This window comes from Ascaphus truei, chromosome 6 (genome assembly GCF_040206685.1).
Source record: "Ascaphus truei isolate aAscTru1 chromosome 6, aAscTru1.hap1, whole genome shotgun sequence".
NCBI lineage: Eukaryota > Metazoa > Chordata > Amphibia > Anura > Ascaphidae > Ascaphus > Ascaphus truei.
The window spans coordinates 113,677,175-113,698,009 of NC_134488.1; the positions used below are offsets into that span (position 1 = coordinate 113,677,175).

General features: G+C 45.0%; 1 protein-coding gene across 8 annotated transcripts in view; it reads left to right on the forward strand.

Moving 5' to 3' along the window:
- The window catches only part of PHC2 (polyhomeotic homolog 2), a 162,408-nt gene that overhangs the window by 71,095 nt on the left and 70,478 nt on the right, over window positions 1-20,835 (forward strand). For 6 of the 8 annotated variants that reach the window (XM_075605806.1, XM_075605804.1, XM_075605803.1 and 3 more), the window contains exons 2-4: window positions 3,301-3,467; window positions 17,622-17,789; window positions 19,082-19,159. In XM_075605806.1, the coding sequence (XP_075461921.1) occupies window positions 3,348-3,467; window positions 17,622-17,789; window positions 19,082-19,159 (366 nt within the window). In that variant the 5' untranslated portion in view covers window positions 3,301-3,347. Of the gene's footprint in view, window positions 1-1,652; window positions 1,785-3,300; window positions 3,468-5,458; window positions 5,544-17,621; window positions 17,790-19,081; window positions 19,160-20,835 lie in introns of those variants that run through there. The other 2 variants (XM_075605808.1, XM_075605811.1) reach the window with 2 other exon arrangements.

Here is a 20,835-nt window from a genome sequence, read left to right on the forward strand (position 1 = left end):
TAGGAGAGAGAGAGAGAGAGAGGGGAGGAGAGAGAGAGAGAGAGAGAGAGGGGAGGAGAGAGAGAGAGAGAGAGGGGAGGAGAGAGAGAGGAGAGAAGGGGGGGAGGAGAGAGAGAGGAGAGAAGGGGGGGAGGAGAGAGAGGAGGGAGAAAGAAGGGGTGGGAGAGATCGATTGATCTGTGGGGGGGGGTGATGTGAGATGTAGGGGGGGGATGTTTAAACCAAAATCATTACAAAATATATACACATTGTTTATTCAAAAGTATGAGTTAATTATTATTTATTATCCCCACTTCTTTACACGTCTATTTTGTGATTTACCCGTCGAACATGTTATCCAGATAGGGGTTCCCCAAAATGTAACAAAATACTTAAAGGGTTCCTCCAAACAAAAAAGGTTGGGAATCACTGCTCTATACACACAAACACACACTGCAGCCCCCACCTCTATACACACAAACACACACTGCAGCCCCCACCTCTATACACACAAACACCCACTGCAGGGCCTACCTCTGTATACAGAAACACACACTGCAGCCAGGGTTGCCACCTTCTATTGAAGGCTAACGCGGAGATAACATTTTTTTAGATCTATTTATTATATATTTATTTATCTTGCCTTTGGCTGTATCCTCCCCTCCAAATTCCGTCAACATGGCTGCGCGACGTCACGTAATACACATTGCCATAACAACGAGCTGCTCCGTGACGTCACGCGGCATCAAGTTGACATGACAATGGGATGCATTATGGTGACGAGGCATCACGTGATGCCACATTGTCATGGCAACATGTCACCGCCTGTCGTTAGTGTCTTGTTGTCATGGCAATAAGGAGGGGGGGCGTGACGTGATGTACATTGTTTTAAAGTGTCCCGGTTTTTCATTTTGAAAATCTGGTCACCCTTCATATAATGGGCAGAGACAATGTCTGGAGGAGTTGGGGGGATGTGCTTGGGAAAACATATAGCACCATATTTTACAAGTACTGCTATGCCATTAGTCACCTTACTGACCATTCACATGAGTTGGCTGGAAGGTGTACACCCAGGTACATAGCGCTTCACAGCAGTAATACACAGGACAAAGTAACAGGAGACATAATGGGAATAAGCACTACAAACCTAAAAGTAAAGTTAGGAAAAGGAGTCCCTGGCCCGAAGAGCTTACAATCCAAGTCTTACAATATAGCACTGCCTACTAAATATGGCCCACAATCTTGTAATGAATATATTTCTGTTTACCCCTCGACTGCCAGAGAAGCTGAAAGCCTTCGCTGAGGTGCTAAACAGACGTAATAGACTTTAGAATGAAATGTGTCTAATGTTAAACCGTGTTATACAAGACTTGCCAGAGTACTGTGCCACACATGTCTTTTCTCAATACAAACCTACTATATCAACACTCATAGGAGAAGGGTCTGTACGCCCCCTAGAGGTCCAATGGCAAATATGTGAGGAGTGGTTGTTTTACAGTCACTGAACTCATCCAGTGCACTATAGCTGTACAGTATATAATGTCAGGGACATGCACTATAGGTATACTGTATATAGTCAGGGACATGCACTATAGCTATACTGTATATAATGTCAGGGACAATTCGTTAACAACACTATTGCAATCCTATAATCCCTTTCTGTGACCTTTCCTAGGACAGAGGGCAGCTTTATGTTATGTGTCAGAAACCTAGTTTCTAGAAAAAGGTGCATATCGGCCACAAAAACACGTGATATATCAAAATCAACAATTACTAAGACACTTTGAATGGGCACAGATTTAGAGGTAAGAATATTTTTGTAGTCTCTTCTCCCAATACTCAAGTGATAACACCCCCTGCTTCTACACCCATCAGGCTTATGGCTTTATTCTTGGGTACCTTGGTATACAACTGGTTTCAACTTTGCCTTGTTAGAATTTCCAGTCCAATTGTACACATATGGTTCCACGCTGCTGTTTCTTGAAGTAGTTACTCTACAGATGTATTTCTGTTTCGTAAGGTCCTATCCTATCTTATCAAACTTTTAACTCTTCTCTGCACTTGCTATTTTGAAAATACTTCTGCAAACACTCTGGAAATAACATGCACCTGTTACTTCCCATATGTTTGATACTGTGCAAATAGAAATGTTTGCTTACTAGAAACTCATGACTTCTTACATCTGTCCTGTCAGAGAGAGAGGGACACTGTGCTTCCTTTGCTGCATAGGTCTTGTGATATGGCACTTTTCAGTATGGTAAGAAGTGGGGTAACACACAGTTAGTATGGTAAGAAGTGCGGTAACACACAGTTAACAATGCATTAACGTATATATTGCTTTATGGGTTAAAATGTCAAGGAACAGTAATATGCTTTCTGCTCTGCAACTTCTCGTGAGAGAAGCAGTAGTATTCTCCTTGTACTGTGTCAATGAGAGCCCTGTGCTCCCTGTACTGTGTCAGCGAGCCCTGTGCTCCTTGTACTGTGTCAGAGAGCCCTGTGCTCCCTGTACTGTGTGTCAGAGAGCCCTGTGCTCCCTGTACTGTGTCAGAGAGCCCTGTGCTCCCTGTACTGTGTGTCAATGAGAGCCCTGTGCTCCCTGTACTGTGTGTCAGAGAGCCCTGTGCTCCCTGTACTGTGTGTCAGAGAGCCCTGTGCTCCCTGTACTGTGTGTCAGAGAGTCCTGTGCTCCCTGTGCTGTGTATCAATGAGCCCTGTGCTCCCTGTACTGTGTATCAATGAGCCCTGTGCTCCCTGTACTGTGTATCAATGAAAGCCCTGTGCTCCCTGTGCTGTGTATCAATGAGCCCTGTGCTCCCTGTGCTGTGTATCAATGAGCCCTGTGCTCCCTGTACTGTGTATCAATGAAAGCCCTGTGCTCCCTGTACTGTGTGTCAATGAGCCCTGTGCTCCCTGTACTGTGTGTCAGAGAGCCCTGTGCTCCCTGTGCTGTGTATCAATGAGCCCTGTGCTCCCTGTACTGTGTATCAATGAAAGCCCTGTGCTCCCTGTACTGTGTGTCAATGAGCCCTGTGCTCCCTGTACTGTGTGTCAGAGAGCCCTGTACTCCCTGTACTGTGTGTCAATGAGCCATGTGCTCTGAGAGGTGCAGCCCTGTGCCCCAGTAAGGGCAGTGCAAAGGGACAATGTTGCACTCGCTGTTACATGATTTCCTGCTATAGTGTGCTGTATGTGTCCTGTCATAGGGACAGGTACAGCCGTCTGCTCCTGTAGTGTGTATTTCTCCTGTCCTAGCAATTGATGAGTAGTTTGACATCACTGTCGTTTCCTCACCTGTAACCTGTTTTTGTGTCTCTCCAGGACTTAGCATTTCTTCATCCTCGGGGCTTTTACTTGATGCTATCAGCATGGAGAATGAGCAGCAGACCTCTCCCGCCTCGAGCAGCGCCAACAACACCAACAGTCGCCAGTCTGCGCCACCGCCAATACCAGTCTACAGTGGGATCCCAGACCGGCAAACTGTGCAGGTACTGTCCCAATGTGCAGACAAGGAGTGGGCCGTTATCCAACATCACCTGCAGGACACCTTGTATTGTCACTATGTACAGCTATGCATGCAATGTTGTGTCACATTGTACATATGCAGTATTACTTTATATATAAACTCTGTCTGCTCTCCAGCTACACCCCCTGCTTCACTAACTCCCCTCTCCACCTTCTCTCTTAGGCTGCATCCATGGTATGGACGACTGCGCGGCCGCGTCCGCACGCTGAGCAATCAGGCTGCCTAAAGGCAGTGATTGCGTCTATATGGCGTGCGGGCGCGTGCGTGCGGAAGCGGGAGGGGGCACGCGTTGCGCAAGAAATCAGTTAAAACTGATTTCTTGGTGCGACGGCCGGTCACGTGAGCGGTTCGCACAATGAGGGCGAACCAGCTCTGTGACATCACTGGCACACCCCTAGACACGCCACACGGACGGCGTGCGTACCATGGCCAGGGAAAGCACCCGCTTTCCCTCAGTCTCCGCGCGCCTCCGCAAGGGCGAAGTGTCTATAGACACAGCCTTAACACACATTCTCTCCCTCCAGGGGGGGCGATTCTGCTTTGCTCTGCAATACAATGACAAATAGGGAAGGATGTCCACTTTAGATTATGGACCATATTTACTAAGAAATGCTATTTCATAATACAGGGGTGGTCAACTCCAGTACTCCTGCAGCCCCCCCCCCCCCCCCTCCCTCCCTCCAACAGATCAGCTTTTCGGGATAGCCCAGTTTCAGCACAGGTGGCTCAATCAGTCTCTGCTTCAGCACAGGTGGGTCAATCAGAGGCTCAATCTAAGACTGAGCCTCTGATTGAGCCCCCTGTGCTGAAGCTGGGATATCCCAAAACCTGACCTTTGGGGGGGCTTGAGGACTGGAGTTGAGCACTACCCTAATATACCTTACAGCCCATACAAGTGAAATCCAGCACAGAAACCTCCCTTCTGATCTCCATTTTCTATCAGTCCTGCAATGAGAATGCGTTGCCATAGGGTAGGATGAAGCTTTGCTGACGAGGCTGTAGGAATCAGTGCTCTACGCTATGCGGTGATTTCCTTCATTTACATTACTGTGTAACTCTACTGGAAGAATTTCATATAGCAGCATTACCTTAAACCTCTTACATACACAAGTGTACACGTTCCAAAGGCAGGAATGATATCAACGTCCCGTTGTAACCACTTTCTCACAGCAATAGTGTGCTCTTTCTAGAATGAAGTGTATAAGAATATCCAAGTTTAAAAGAACACTTTCCTACAGCCACAAAGTGTTCTTTCTTAAGGGAGGAATCCCAATTGCAAGGGCATACACACCATAGGAACATTCTTTATAAGAAACCCTCCGTTCTGGAACAATGACCTACTACAAGAGCATCTCTCATTGCCAACATGTTCCATGAGAAGGATCGATCTCATAAGAACATCTTTTGACAGTCATAGCTCTTTCTTGTAGGAAAAATCCCTTTTAAGAACACCCCCCCACCCCCTCCCATAAGTCCAGTGTGTTCTCTTTCAGGGCGAGATGCTTATGCTGTAGTGTTTCTCTGCTGTTGGGTCCCATAGTGAGTGTAGGTACACTGGGATGGATGCCAGATTCTTCTTTCACTGTTGTGGTCTTGGAAAGTGGATGGTCAGCACTTTTGTTTGGTCTGGAGAAAAGAAGTCAGTAGGGGGCAGAGGTCAGAGGGCATCCCTTTGTCACTCTTGACAAAAGCCTGACTACTTGTTCCCAGATCTCTGGGCTGTAATAGGTTGCTCTGTCTCCAATCACAGCACACTGAGCGTAGCACAGACACTTTGAATCCCAGCCAGACTGAGTGCTTGTGTGTGTGTGTGAGACAGAGAGACGGAGCACAGATCATGGACAATCAAATTCTATAACAGAGACTTTTCAAGAATTTGTAACCTCAAATTCAGTGGAGAAACGTTAGCGCTTTAAAGCACCCCAGTGGGACAGACTCCCAGAGTGGAGGATGTTGTGCAGCTCCCTGCTGCTGACTTCAGCTCACTGTCTGAAACCTGCTGCCTAGATCACCGCCAGCAGACAGGAGAGTTTGGTTGGTAAGTAACTGATGCATTATTATAGTATTGCTGCTTTTTCAAGCATACCATCTGCACTATTGAACTATTGAACTGCCTTTAAACAGGATAAATAAACTTGATGCGTGTTGCACTATCTCTCTGTCTATGGAAAAGCTCTCTTCTTGCATGGTATAAGCTCTCCACCTCTGATGAATACAAAGAAAAGTGATGTAGAAGTGATGCCTTTTAATAGCTAACAAATGAAGCTGAAATTGCATGTCATATTTATACAAGAATGACATCCTAGTAAGTCTGGGTATACGGGTGTTATTTAGTGTGATATATAAAATAACATGGAAATGCAATAAAGTGGATTAAATTGGTCAGGAATTGTCTGCATTGCCATGTTATTTTGTGTATCACACTAAATAACATCTGTACATAACCTTTCTTTTGTTTGTCCTTTCTGCCATCCTCTACTTGTGCCTCTTGTGTATGATCTGTATGGCCTGTGTGTAATACACCCTACAGTATTGTGTTCTAGAAACCCCCTCCTCTGGAGTGTATTAAACACTCTTCCCGAGTCTGAATGGTTTTAGAGATGTTCGCTGCCTGTGAAGTGGTGCTATAGTCTCCAAGGTTTAATGTTTTCAATATTAGACCGCTTCATGCTCCTGGGGTGTATAGGAGAACATCGCTACTTCTGAGGTGTCTGTTAGAGAAGCTTTCTGCTTTTTGAGGAGTGTGTGTTAGAGCAGGGGTGCTCAACTCCAGTCCTCAAGCTCCCCCAACAGGTCAGGTTTGCAGGATATCCCAGCTTCAGCAAAGATTGATCAATCAGAGGCTCAGCCGAAGACTGAGCCTCTGATTGAGCCACCTGTGCTGAAGCAAGGACTGATTGGGCCACATGCTGAAGCAGGGATATTCCTGAAAACCTGACCTTTAGGGGGGCTTGAGGATTGAAATTGAGCACCCCCGTATTAGATTAATTCACATAGCTCTCTGCCTCTCTGTTATGCGTTATCAAAGCCCCTTTAAGAAATGTGTATATTGACCATATAGACACATATGACTGTACTAGAGAGTATAGTAATAAACGAAGGGTGTTTTGGCTAAAACATTTACCCTCTGAAAGGTTTAATTATAGTGTTGTAAGAAAATGTGCAGCTGATAGTGACTTCAGGGCCAACAAGATTAAGCATAATGACCAAGATTGGGAAGAAGTGGCACCTCCTAAAGGCTTTCATTGCACTTGTGTGTCATGGTTTAGTATAACCGCAAGTAATGTATGTTCTGCATATCGAGAATATGACTAAAATCAAAGACTGGGGCATATTTCATGGCAGCTCCCTGCAGTAGATCCTGAAACGGGTGTTGACCACATTTAGTGAATTTCTGTAAATACATATGTTATCCAATGAAAGTCTGAATTCTCCAACAAGTAGAGGGATTGCTATCTTTAATCAATGGCCTGCTATTGTGAACGGCTTATCTCCATGGTGAGTCTTGCTATTGTTTATGCATTGCATTACGGAAAGCTTATGTAGATTCACACTGGTTGTAGCTATAATACATATAAACAGAGGTTGCGATAGATGTTTTTTTATTTTACTGGAGTACAAAACAATTCAAATGAACTTGCACTCACCCTGTCTGCTATAATTCAGATGGAGGTGCTAGGGTCCTGTATCTATACCGATTGATCAGTGTTTTTCAACCAGGGTTCCTAGGACACCCTTGCGTTCCCCGGGCAGCCTAAAGGGTTCCCTGACATTTTTTAGATTATTTTAAAATTCTACCAAATACAGAAGAATGTACAATGCATCTGATCTCAGACGCTCTATTAGAGAGGGTTTGGGGTTCCTTACAGTACATCTGATCTCTGACCCACTATTAGAGAGGGTTGGGGCTCCTTACAATGCATCTGATCTCAGACACACAATTAGAGAGGGCTGGGGTTCCTTACAATGCATCTGATCTCAGACACACTATTAGAGAGGTGTAAGAGATGTGTGCAGAGGTACATTTAATGGAGACCGATTAGGGTGAAATGAAATCCCGGCTTTATTGTGCCTGTTCCTTTAACAAGGCAAAATATACAAAAACAACAAAATAACAAACCCCTATCCCTTTGTAAGGGCTAACTTACTTTCCCAGACCCTATCTGAAGGACTGGAGGGATATTCCCATTACCAGCCTATCACCCCAAAGTCTCAAGAGGTACCTTAAGCAGGTGGTCCTCCATGTAAGTCTCTGGCAGGTTCCTTGGTCCTCTATGTCCAGGAAATATAGGTCTCTGGGTGTCTTGATCTCAGCACAGTCTTTGTGCTCAAGACAGTCTCTGTGTGCAGGCTTTTCTGCTGCACTTCTCTCAGCCCAAATGTAAGCTAAGGAATCTCTCTCCTGTATCTCACATTAGGCTTTTCTAAAAGTCCTGATCACCCAGGTGGAGTCTGGTTGATTGCCTGTGTTCAATTAACCAGCACTCTGCTGGAATTAGTGGCAGTTTCTCTCAAACAGTGATAAGTCCCTGTTACATACCTCCCCTGTTTGTGGGAAGCTCGGGCTTACAACGGCCAAAGCCCATTCTTCCACTCTCACTAGATATATACCTACGGCTCGAATGAGAGTGGATGGAGAATGAGGACCTTCAGTCCTGCTGAGATTGGAGCCTTTTCTCCAGGTCAGTAATGTCTCCTCAAGAAGGTGCTTGAGCTCAGAACTCTTCAGTCGCTCGAGGAGGACTTTTCCCAAGCACAGTCTTTCTTCTGACCGCTTGGTCTCGTGTTTTCCCCTGCGTTGGGTGATCCTTTCTTCCCTGAGTTTAGGGTGACTACCTGCATCAGACACATACCATATTCACGGGTGGTTCAAGCTAGGCGGAGTTTTTATCCATACCGACTGACTCCCGTGACGTCTTAGTTTGGTAGTTACCTAGTGTTTTACCTGTAGAGGTGTGAACACCGAAACATTTCTGCCTCAATCTAGCCAAAGACTGTATATTTTCTAGCGGCTATTTTCATTGTGAGGAATATGGCTTGGACCCTGGGGCCACAGTAGCATGACTGTATTGGTATTGCGCTTCTCAGTCATAATTCGGTTCTTCTTTCCTGATTTGTGTGGCAAGCCAATTGTAGTACTGAGATGGCATTGCGAGTGCACTTATAGCAATGCACAGCTTGCTTGGTTGTGATGTAGAACCTATATCTGGATTGAATCACACCAGCAGCTTCTTTCATTTTTTTGTAGTATCTTTGCTGCAGACACTTCATAATATTTGACTGGAGTAAGATTACACACTGCTTCAAATGTTCATAATTCTTTCTTTGACATTCCATACTCCATATGGATTGGAGAAGGCAGGCTGCTTTATTCTGGCGATTTAGCCGACGTGTTTTCATTCCTCTGTAGGCAGCCTGTATGGTGAGCGCTTCAGAGCGTTTGAGCAGATACCTTTCTCTTTCCAACCTTGCTTGGACAAGAGCTTTGTAATACTTCTGAATTACTCTGCTGCTTTTCTCCCTTTTTAAGAAGTTTAGCTCATCAGCGAGAGAATCCTGTTTCTGGAGCTTGCTCTGAGTGTGCATCAACACATTCTTCATTATATTTTGGAGCTCTGCGGATTTCTTCGCTCGGGCCGCAGTTGCTTGCCTCAGTTTTTAGACCTTCTTGTGCTCCTTCTTTACCGAGTCACCTGGCCTCTAAGCGTGGCCTCTAAGCGTGGCCTCTGGCGATGCTCTGGTGATGCTCAGGGTGGCCCTCAGTTTCTCATGCTGCTTTGCGGGGATACACTTGGTAATCGGACATTCCTGCAGCACTTGTACTTCTTTAGCAGCCTGCAGATTTTCTTCCTGTTGACATTGCTGCTTCTCTTCGGCTTTCTGTAGGTACGCACGCTGACCTTGCAGTTGGTTCTGCAGTGGGGACTCTGCTTGTGTGCGTTGTTCCAATGCTTCTAACTTTTCATTTTCAAATAGTTTCATTATTTTTTGGAGCTTGTGCAGCTTTTCCTTCTTTTCATTGGCGTGGTCAGTCAAATCAGAATTTTCTTCTTTCAGCCTTGTATTTTCTCTTTTTACACACTCTATCAATTTGAGGGCCTCTTCATAGTCCTTCTTCCACTTACGCACTTCTGAGTTGAGACTCCCGGTCTCCTGGCATGAGACATTTATCTCTAGGTTGAGGGTGTGAAGCTCCTTCTGAGAGACCTTAAGATCCATACTAAGACTGTAGACAGCTTTTTGAGAGATGTCCAACTCCTCAGCGAGTCTGTGAAGTTCCTTTTTAGAGACTTCCAGTTCTGTGTGGCAACTGCTGATCTCTTGGTGTGGGGCATCCGGTGCTACGTGGAGACTATGAACCTCATTCTGCGACATGTACACCTCTGTCCGGACACTGTTGACCTCCTGGTGTGAGGCATTCAGTTCTATGCGGAGAGTATGAACCTCATTCTGAGAGACTTCCACCTCTCTATGGCAATTGCAAACCTCTTTCTGAAAGACATTAGTCTCTCTCAGCGCCTCCTCATACTTAGGTTTCAGATTAGCAATCATTCTATCAGATTTGGCTCTGCTTTTCATCCATGGCGGTAATAGTAGCATTTGCTGCCTGCAGCTCAGTCATCCGGTTCTCTAAGCCACTATTTTAGCGACGCTACGTGTTCATCACTGTCCCACAGTCAAAGGCGATTGAGAACAGATCACTCTGTAGGCTGGCATTAGCTTCCATCTCCTGTTTCAATCATTTACAGAGCAGATCACAGTTATGCCTGGCAGCTTGCAGTGCATCTTCAGGGCTGGTCAAGGGATTGTCACTCACTGGTTCCGGCTCCGCTTCCCTGGTATGGTCGGTTGAGGGTTCCTCACTGTTGGCACTGGATAGACACTTCTTTGGGTTACACGGCTTCTGCCTTGGGCCCTCTGGATATTCTGTCATCCGCGTGACGAATCCTCCATTTTCTCTAGGCTGCAGGGCATCTCTGACCCCCTTTTCTCCACGGGATCTGCGGACGTGTCTGTTCCTTCCACGGTAAGTGAAGAACCGCTTTTCTTTTTCTGCCTTTTTGTTTTGGATGACTCCGTCCTGTCAGGGATACTGGGGTCTCCGTCTTTATTTGAAACTTCAGCAGCTTCACTATATCCACAAGGCTTTTCTTGCAGTTAAGTTAGCTGGCAGGAATATTCGGGTTCATAGAGACCTGTTTGTTCGGTGTGAACCGAGTTTAGGCACATTCACCATGCTTGGGGTGTTTTGTGGGTGTGCCTCGGTTTGGGTTCCCCATAAGACATATCTTCATCCTTATGAGGATACGGATATCACCGGAAGGGCCACGTTTCCTTGGGGTAGGGTTCATTACAGGAACATCTTGTCCTCCATTTTGGGGCTAAAGGGTGTATTTTTTTTCCTGACCTCAGGAGGTGCTATTGCACCTGTTTTCACTGTATTCGCTAGAACCCCAACTGGTAGTCCTACAGATGGGCAGACTTTGCTTGCAGAGTTTGTAGCTTTCACTGGCGTCTCTGTAGACATTTTTTCTCATCAGTGATACTGGCTGTGCCCTGGCCAAGTAAAACTTCTGTATCTTCCTTGTGACCACAGCGCATTGCTTGCTGCTGCACTTGCTTGGCACAGTGAAAAAAAATATTCCTCTGGGTGCAGCCCTTTTTCTGGGGCCACATAGGGATCATCCTCATCATCTGAATAAGGCCTGAAGGGACAGTACTCCATGTGGCTGGGCTCTTTACACCAGGAACACATTTTCTTCCCCATTCTTGCAGAGTCTGTATTTGACTTCAGCTTGGCGGTCATGTTAAATTCCCAAGGTTTTTTTTTTTTTTTTTTCACAAGTGGTGGAGTAGACTCTGGTCACAGCATCAATCTTTTGTGTGGGTCACCGTCTGTCACAGTCTTCCCAGTCAAACTGTGGCATTGGGGATTTCCCTAGTGCCGTTGTAGCTTTCCTGCCTGAATGTGTAGCCCTTTAAATCTGGTCACTTCTGCGCTTGATTCTTGTTTTGTTGCTCAGGCTGTTTGCAGGAACTGTATGTAGGCAAAGCACAAAAAATTCACAAACAGTCTCCTTGGCCCCTTTAAAATTCAAGGGCCACCTCTCATCCCACTTCATACACCATATGTAAGAAATGTGTGCAGAGGTACATTTAATGGAGACCGATTAGGGTGAAATTAAATCCCAGCTTTATTATGCCTGTTTAGGGCTAGCTTACTTTCCCAGATCCTATCTGCAGGACTGGAGGGATATTCCCATTACCAGCCTATCACTCCAAAGTCTCAAGAGGTGCCTTAAGCAAGGTGGGCCTCCATGTAAGTCTCTGGCAGGTTCCTGGGTCCTCTGTGTCCAGGGAATTTAGGTCTCTGGGTGTCTTGATCTCAGCACAGCATTTGTGCTCAAGACAGTGTCTGTGTGCAGGCTTCTCTGCTCTCCTTCTTTTGGACTAAATGTAAGCTAAGGAATCTCTCCTGTTTCTCACATCAGCCAGGTGGTGTCTGGTTGAGTGCCTGTTTGCAATTAACCAGCACACTGCTGGATTTAGAGGCAGTTTCTCTCAAACAGTGATAAGTCCCTGTTACAAGAGGGTTGGGGTTCCTTACAATGCATCTGATCTCAGGCACGCTATTAGAGAGGGTTGGGGTTCCTTACAATGCATCTGATCTCATACACACTATTAGAGAGGGTTGGGGTTCCTTACAATGCATCTGATCTCAGACGCGCTATTAGGCTGCGTCCCCGCTAGCGCTGAGTGCGCTGAGCGGGCAGCGCTTGCGGTGGTTACTTACATATATAGATTTATGTAAGTCCCTGCTCACGCTGTGCGCGCGCGCTCGTGCGCAGGCACAAACGCTCGGCGCTTAGATAAACAAACAAATGGTACTTTCCAGCACACTCAACTACATGCAATGCCCCCCCACGCGCACGCGCGTACATGCAGGACACCAGCCGCTCATGCTTGGAGAGCGCTCCAAGCATGAGCGCGCTTAGCGCCAGCGGGGACAGCCTTAGAGAGGGCTGGGGTTCCTTACAATGCATTTATCTCATACACGCTTTGGAGAGGGTTGGGGGTTACTTACAATGTATCTGATCTCAGACGCTCTATTAGACAAGGTTGGGGTTCCTCAGAATTTCACATAGGGTTCCTTAACCAGGGGGAAAGTGATTTTACTACTAATCGTTTGCTGAGAGCCCTGCACACAGTCCTTTCAGTCATTTATTTCTATATATTAAACACATTAGACACATACACATATACACACATACATACATATATATATACATACATACATACATACATACAGTAAACACATACTGTATACACATTTGGTGCTAGAGAAGCTCCACCATAGGACAGACCGTGCACTTACACCCCCCACAGAGGCAGAGCTGTCAGTCACCGCTTTTCACTTCATCATGCCCCACAATGCATTGTGCGGTACGATCACGGACAGCAGATGACATCTCTGCCTCCGTGTGGGCTGAGTGCGCGCTGTCTCTGTTCTCCACACAAACACACATGGGACTAATTTAAAGGGGGTGCCCGGCATGTTCTAGGCATTAATGTGACTTCGCGTATGCATTACAGGACTCTGTGGCTGCGAAAGGGCTACAGTGAGACAAAGGAAAATTCAATATGTCAACCACAGCCTGTTTACCAGGAAATGCCAGATTGAGTTTCTCTCAGTACTAAAGCAAAGGGTGTGAGTGCTGTCACTTTGGGAATGGGACGCCATGCTTCACCTAGTCTGCAGTTTCTGTGTTACTGGTGGATGTGCTGCAGACCTGCATTTGTTCACTATTTTCTTTATAACACAGGATCTGTGTGGCCTGCCACTATAATAAAAGTTCACCATACATAATTAAAAGCTCAGTGCAAAACTGTAGTTCTTATTATTCCGTGAGTACATTCATTTCTTTGAAATGTTTTTATTTGTCCTGTAATTTGACCACCAAATAATTTCATTGTTTAACATGCCCCCCGTGGTATTCAAACATCAAACTATTCCTTGAATGACTCCTGCCAGACCACCTTTTAGAAATAAGCAGCTAATACTCAGTATGTACAGTACTGTACATTAACTCACCCTTCCTTGTCATTCATAAAACTGGTTTGGCTGTTTCCCAGAGGAGATGTGTGCCTGGGTGGTCTCTCAATGGTAGAGGAGGATGAAGGGCTATTAGAAATACAAAATTAAAAATATTCTCTCCCTAATTCGCTCTGGCAGCATGCATGTAACAAAGCATAATACCCCTCTGCCTTCCACAGATTACAATGAGTATTATTTTAGTGCCTGAGATGGTAGATTTAGTACATTGCTCATAAGCACTGAGGTATAGGAAGAAAATAAAGGTGCGCTCTGGACTCATTGCTCAAACTCTTTTGGAAGTAGAAACAATCTAAATACTGTTAGACAGGATAACAGTCGGACTCCAAGCGTGGTAGAAGGTAGGTTTAGTTACAGGTAGGATTACACCTCCGATCGCCACTCCAACCGAACGTCCACTGCCCGATGGATACAGATCAGGTGATGAAGTATCTATCGATACGACACGTGTTGGAAATAGATTGTGTGCTATTTTGTCTACTTCAATTTTTACTCTAGCTCTTTATTGCTGTATATTGCTCCCATATCGCCTATATGATCTGTATCCAGCGGGCAGTGGACTTTCAGTTGGAGTGGCGATCGGAGGTGTAATCCCAACTGTAACTAAACCTACCTTCTACCACGCTTGGAGTCCGACTGTTCGCCTCCTCAAGCCGAGAGCGGGTGCCTTCCCTATCAGCGTTATTCATCTTTGGAGCACAGACACCCTTTACTTTGCCCTATGAATAGGCAATTCTACAGGGGGCAGCTTGTGATCTGGTAATAATACTGTGTATAGGTAAGGGGGATATGGGTGCTCAAACCTCTGGGAACCTTGTCACTCAATAATTGCTTGAAGGACTCCAAATAGACTATAGCAGAGTGGGTATACTTTCAAATGACCTGTGAGTCACCAATATGCGCCATCAACAATAATAGAGGTAGCGTGATAATACTGAAAGTCACTTCACATAAACCTTAAATGATCCAGTTACTGGTACTCCTCCATATTCGGTCAATAATAAAGATAATCTTACCCATTCCTGCAGTCTCTGGTAGTCCACTGTGGCGTGCCAGCCGTGAGGTTAGAAATCCAGAGTAAAGAACAGAAGAGACAGCGCACTGCCAGGCAGCCAGGTGATGAGAAAACATAAAATCCTATTTATTATTAGGTACAAAACAAATAAAAACATCACCCCAGGAGGGAGACAAAGACCTCCTACGCGTTTCGGACCCTTAGGTCCTTTATCAAGGAGTACTTTACTTTATTTTTTTTGTACTGAATAAATAGGATTTTATATTTTCTCACCACCTGGCTCCCTGGCAGTGCGCTGTCTCTTCTGTTTTTTACTCTGGTAATAATACTGTATCGCTTCCATAGCTGCTTTGTTGCTCAATTCTAAACTGTTACTTATTTAATATTGCTCGACCTAGCATTGTGCTAGTTGCAAGTGCCTTTTAACTTTATTCAATTTATTGGAATTTTTATATTGACTATAAATGTTATTATGTGACATCTTGCGCTGGTATTTTCTTTAATATCAGACGCACTGAGGTTGGAAATCACACAGTTCTGTCACCGCGCTAGGTCAGTCATTCTGATGTGAACCACACGGAAGTCCATCATCAATGAGCACTTGCTCCCTTTTGCTCCACTTCCGTCAAGCAGCATATAGTAATGCAAGGCTGGGCAACTCCAGTCTTCAACGGCGACCAACAGGTCAGGTTTTCAAGATATCCCTGCTTCAGCACAGGTGGCTCAATCAGTGGCTCAGTCGAAGACCGTACCACCTGTGCTGAATCAGGGATATCCCGAAAACCTGACCTGTTGGTGGCCGTTGAAGACTGGAGTTGCCCAGCCCCGTAGCAAAGTATATTTGGCTGGAAGAAGACGCTGTGTGGTCTATTAACAAAAGCCTTCTGGGTGCAAAAAGGAGCACCATATCTATAAAAGGACGTTACTTCAGTTTAAAGCAATGCGAGTTTTCCCTTTGATAAATCTGTTACAATTCTCTCGCACTGGTATTGCCCCAGTTGTGTAGCCGGGAGACTTCAGGAAGTAGATCCCTGTATACATTTTAGCTTTGCTTTTGGGCTTCGACGTTGTGCTTTTGTGTTGCTCCAGAGAAATGTGAAAGGCAATGTTGTGTAGCAGGACGGAACCAAAAAAATGTCTTCCTGCCCTGAACGTGCGAGATCGGGGATCAAAATAGGATTGGGCAGCACTATCTCCAGGGCAGTGTGCAGATAGCCCCCTCTCATTATCTGAGACACGAATCCTAGGTCACTGGTCCTACCGGAGGGGAGGAGGGGAGCTGTCAGCAGCGGTTGTGGTGAAGTGATGGATAACCTGAGCACAAACGGAAGGGAGAGGAGGGGGAGGCCCGTGATGGATGGGGAGTGGGTGCACACTGTCTGCAGTTACAGCCATATCCGTGGGGGGGGGGGGGGAGAGGGAAGGAAGAGAGGGGCCCCAATTGTAGTGGTCTGACACTGAGCTTTTGTGGGTGGAAAACAAGGTGACCTCTTCACCCCTCTTAACCTCTGACTTCATCCCTCCTTCCCAAATAGGCCCCTTAAGAGCCAGTGAATATCTTCAAGCTGTTCTGAGAAAGATGCTGCTTAACCCTTTCTGTGCCGGATGGTGAAATATGTCACTTGAGACATTGTTGCGAGTTTCAAATGGCATTTCAAGTCCCCATCCTCCACTCAAAATCAATACTGTATGCTGTTCTACACATGTATTATGTATTTCTCACTGCCCCCAAAGCGCTCTCCAAAATGATAACCTAATGTAGAGCATTCATACCCTTTGCCAAGTCTGCCATGCTGATTTTGTGACATAAATGAAATTCCTGTTCTGTCGTCATAGTAGTAACCAAAAGGCGCAGGGTTAAACTGTGCAGAAACACTAATAATAGATGTGTGCAGCAGCATTCTCCATTACAGAGCAGGCCCGGAACAGGAACTGCAGTTCTACATTATTCATAGCTAAACACCAGAAGCTGCTTCAGCAAATCATTAAGCATGACTTGGGAGACAATTTTTCTGCTACCCCTACAGGAGTTGGGTTACCATGGTAAAAAAAAAAAAAAAAAAAGCCTCACCTGCCGATTATGGAATAATCAAGTATTTCCATTCATGCAGTTTCTCTATAAAGTTATATGTTTAGCTGTTGACAGACAGCTGTGTGAGTTACACTGAGTATTACTGTATATTGCAGTTTTCTCTAGGGTACAAAATTGGTGTGAAAATGTCCTGCTGATGGCTGCTCGGTGCAGAATGTGCGCAGTGATCTTCTGACATCCCTCGTTGTTCCTTCGTTTTATAAGAAATAATAATGTTGGTACTTTCCATATAAAGTTCCCGCACATTGAGTTGGTTGCACACGGTGGTGGCTGCATACAGGTATCATGATGCCTTGCAATGAATACGGAATGGGAATTATGCAGTTATTCATCTTTTCTTCTTCTTATTAGGATGTTCTCACCTGAACGTATGACACACGGGGGATTGTTAGCCGGGCCTGGTCTGCTTTCTCACGTACTCCTATCCTAATAGATTTAAAGTGGAGACACTGCATTAAGCTCTCTTGGGGTGAGGGGTGTAGGTGGAGGGGACTGGATACCCTGTTACTTTGTTATCATGGGTTTACGCCATTTACATAGTATGTTTTCATAACCGGACAATTGTAACACATCTATTACTCCTGTTGTTGTTCTTCTATATCATTTACATTTTTGTTAATAGAACAAAGCGTACAATAAATTGAAAGTAAAATATAATGTGTTTAGTAACATCAGCAGAATGACCATTTTTGTTCTCTTTTTACTTCAAACTAAAATGCAATTTTCCTTTTTTTGAAGTGGAGTTATATTTATTTGTGTGCCTCTGTTTGTGTTCTTGCTGTAGACATGTTTGGCTTTTTGGGGACACACCTAGCTGGGGGGGGTGTTATGACATTGCTGAGAGTCAGAGGACACTGCTTGAGAATCGCTATGCCTGCCTCTTACCCCTTTGCAGGTGATCCAGCAGGCTCTGCACCGGCAGCCCAGCACAGCAGCGCAGTACCTGCAGCAGATGTATGCGGCTCAGCAGCAACACCTCATGATGCAGACAGCAGCTCTGCAGCAGCAACAACAGCAGCACCTGAGCAGCGCGCAGCTTCAGAGTCTGGCAGCCGTGCAGCAGGTGAGGAGGATGCTGGGAAGGATCAAAACAGACAAGAGCCGGGGGCTCATCCAGTCTACAGGCTTCAAATTAGACTGGGAGATCCTAACATCAGAACTCCCTGGGGACTACTCCCCTTTTAAAGGATAAATAGAAATCCTTGCATCAAACTGAGCTGCTCTAATTCAGTTGCTAGAGGGGTTGCCCATGCATTAGGGACTATGGCCACATCGGTGGAGAGGGATTGCTTCACAGTGCATTGCTGCAGTTAAGGGGTTAATGTGTGTACACTACAATTTGGTTTTAGAGAAGAATGGCTGTATTTAATATCATTTCTCTCTTGGTTGGAGCTATCTGTGACAGGATATTCCAGTCTGTGATCTAGTTTGTCCCAGTGACACTGACTTATAGGGAAGGAGGGGAGAGGAGCCTTCAACTCTGATCTTCCTGAAATAATTATCATGACCTAAATGCCACCTCTATTGCCCACCTGACTGACCTTATAAGAGGCCATGCCCACAGCTATATGCTTTTTAAATAGTATGTGTGTGTATGTGTAGTTATGCGTATATGCAGTGTTCGACAAACCTATACATTTGCTCGCCCCGGGCGAGTGGATTTAACCCCCGGGCGAGTAAATATTGGCCCAAGCAGCACACGTTTGGTACTAGGTGGCGAGTAGATTTTTTGGTGATTTGTCAACCACTGCGTATATGTATATGTATAGGTATCAGTACCGTGTTAGCCGAGCTTCAATAATCAAAAAATAAATAAACAGAACGGTATCGTCTAATTATTTTTTTTATTATATATATATATATATATATTCGAGTGCGCCGCTAGCAGCCGCGACCGGCTTGCCTTCTCCTGACCACAGCGAGGTGAGCGCGGTAGGAGAAAGACCAACCGGGGACCTGGCTACATCTATCTATATTTATATATATATATATATATATATATATATTCCATTTGATATATACACACTGTGTATATTTGTACATATGTATGTGTGTCTTAAAGTTTAGGAAGTCACAGTTAACCCCCATGCCTGAAACTGTTGACAAGTCATTTGAACGTTTACATCATGTTATTCTTTTCACAGGTAGACAGAGCTGCAGAGTGTTTTCCTGTACACATTTGCATGCTACATATACCCACAGAACAGTGCTCTGTATAAGTCCTCCTGCTAGACATAGATACAACCTTGCCATGTCCTGGGGATATTCTTGTCCTTATGAAGCCTTCGTGTTCAGGGAAGTACAGGCATCTGCACTGTCCATTCTTTCCATAACCCAGCTGTAATGTGTTTCTAGGCCAGCCTGGCTGCCAGCAGACAGGGGACTTCGCCTGGTGCTAATGTCCCTCAGCAGAGCCCATCTCAGCCACCTACGGTAAGTGATGGGGAGCGAATGGTGAGGAGCGGTTACTACATGAGCTCACACACCATATTGTATGTAGGCTGTCCAGCTAATGTTATCTGTCACTAGTGATATTGCTGCAGTGCTGATTATCTCTGGTCATTGCTGGTCTACAGGATAAGGATATGGAGAAGACAGACTGGACTGGAGTACTATTACAAAGGTGACTCCAGGTCACTAGTAGGTCAGCTATGACAGGTGATGGTACATGAACGCTTTGCTGCAAGAAATATGTTACCGATCCCTCTGGCAGTGATTAGGTTAAAACAGTGATCTGAAAAACAAAAATGTATTATTTTTTCCAATGTAACTCACAAGTCCACGTATTCCAGGAACTTCTTCACTCACCCGATCAGTCTAAGGGCCTCTCGTTTGCAGGACAAACTTCAGTGGTGCCGGTAAGGAGAGAAGCAGTGACCAGCTGCTCAGTATCACATGGAAAGATACAACAATCTCCTCCGCACTCAATATAAACTTGTGTCCGACACAAGTATTCAAAAAAATTGTTGCATTTATTAGCATTAATGAATAGAAATGACACATCGTTTCGGGGGGGGCTGCTTCAGATGCAAGAACACCTTAGTTGACAAAAGGGTCGCCCTCGAAACAATTAATTTCTATTCATTTCTGCTAATAAATGCAAAATGAATACTAGTTTGTATTGAGAGCGGAGGAGCGTCTTGGATGTTTCTTTTTTTTTTTCCTTCAATGTATATATATTTCGGAAGCGCCAACCATATACGCTGATTTTGCCTTGGTAAATTGTGATCCCACAGAAATCAAAGACAGGCAAAGGAAACTTGGCAAGATATTGACAAGTATAAAATATGTAGCTGATCATTGCTTCGTGCGCAGATCATTTTGGGGAGATTAAAATGGATGGAGGCAGGAATCTTTGAGGTCAGAGCTGCTGATTTTCATACAGGTAGGAAGCGGTCCTGCAGCCATGTTGGAAGAGGGCAAAGGCCCTATTTTTCAGTAGTAAATGTTTCCATAACTAGAGGGTCTACAGTTGTAGGTATCCCCTGGTCCACACACAAGAAAAGGCAGGGCAAGTGAACGAGGGGATTGCCATTTTAAATTCAGTAATGAGAGATAAAGATGTAATCCTTACAGGGCCGTATATTTTCTGTCTGATAATATCTAATTGTAATGTATGTATTTATATCTTTATATAGCACCATCCAGGTACATACTGTAACGCTTTACAATACACGTGACATAATGTTCCATACAGCATACCTGTGAGCATGTGACCTGCATATAGGACAAGGGTTAATACACACCTATCTAGCAGACCCACTTTACACCTTCTGCAAAGGTCCCTCAAATGAACAAAAGCTCCTCTGAATCCGCCTCCATATACCATCTGTCACAAACGGCACACTTTTTAGCATGTGACTTAGATATGCAACCAGGGTTAATACACACAGCTACTCTAGTCAACTCACCTTTCTCCTGCGCAAGGTACTTTCAATGAGTTCATATTTACCCCTTACTCGATTGTAATCATATCTATCTGCTGCCACCACCCAAGAAATATGCAAAAATATGTAATTATATATATCTGCCAGGGACTCGGGTCCCTGTTTATTAAAACTATGCACTTAACACACAAAAATTTGTTGTAGCAAAATGTGTCCGAAAAT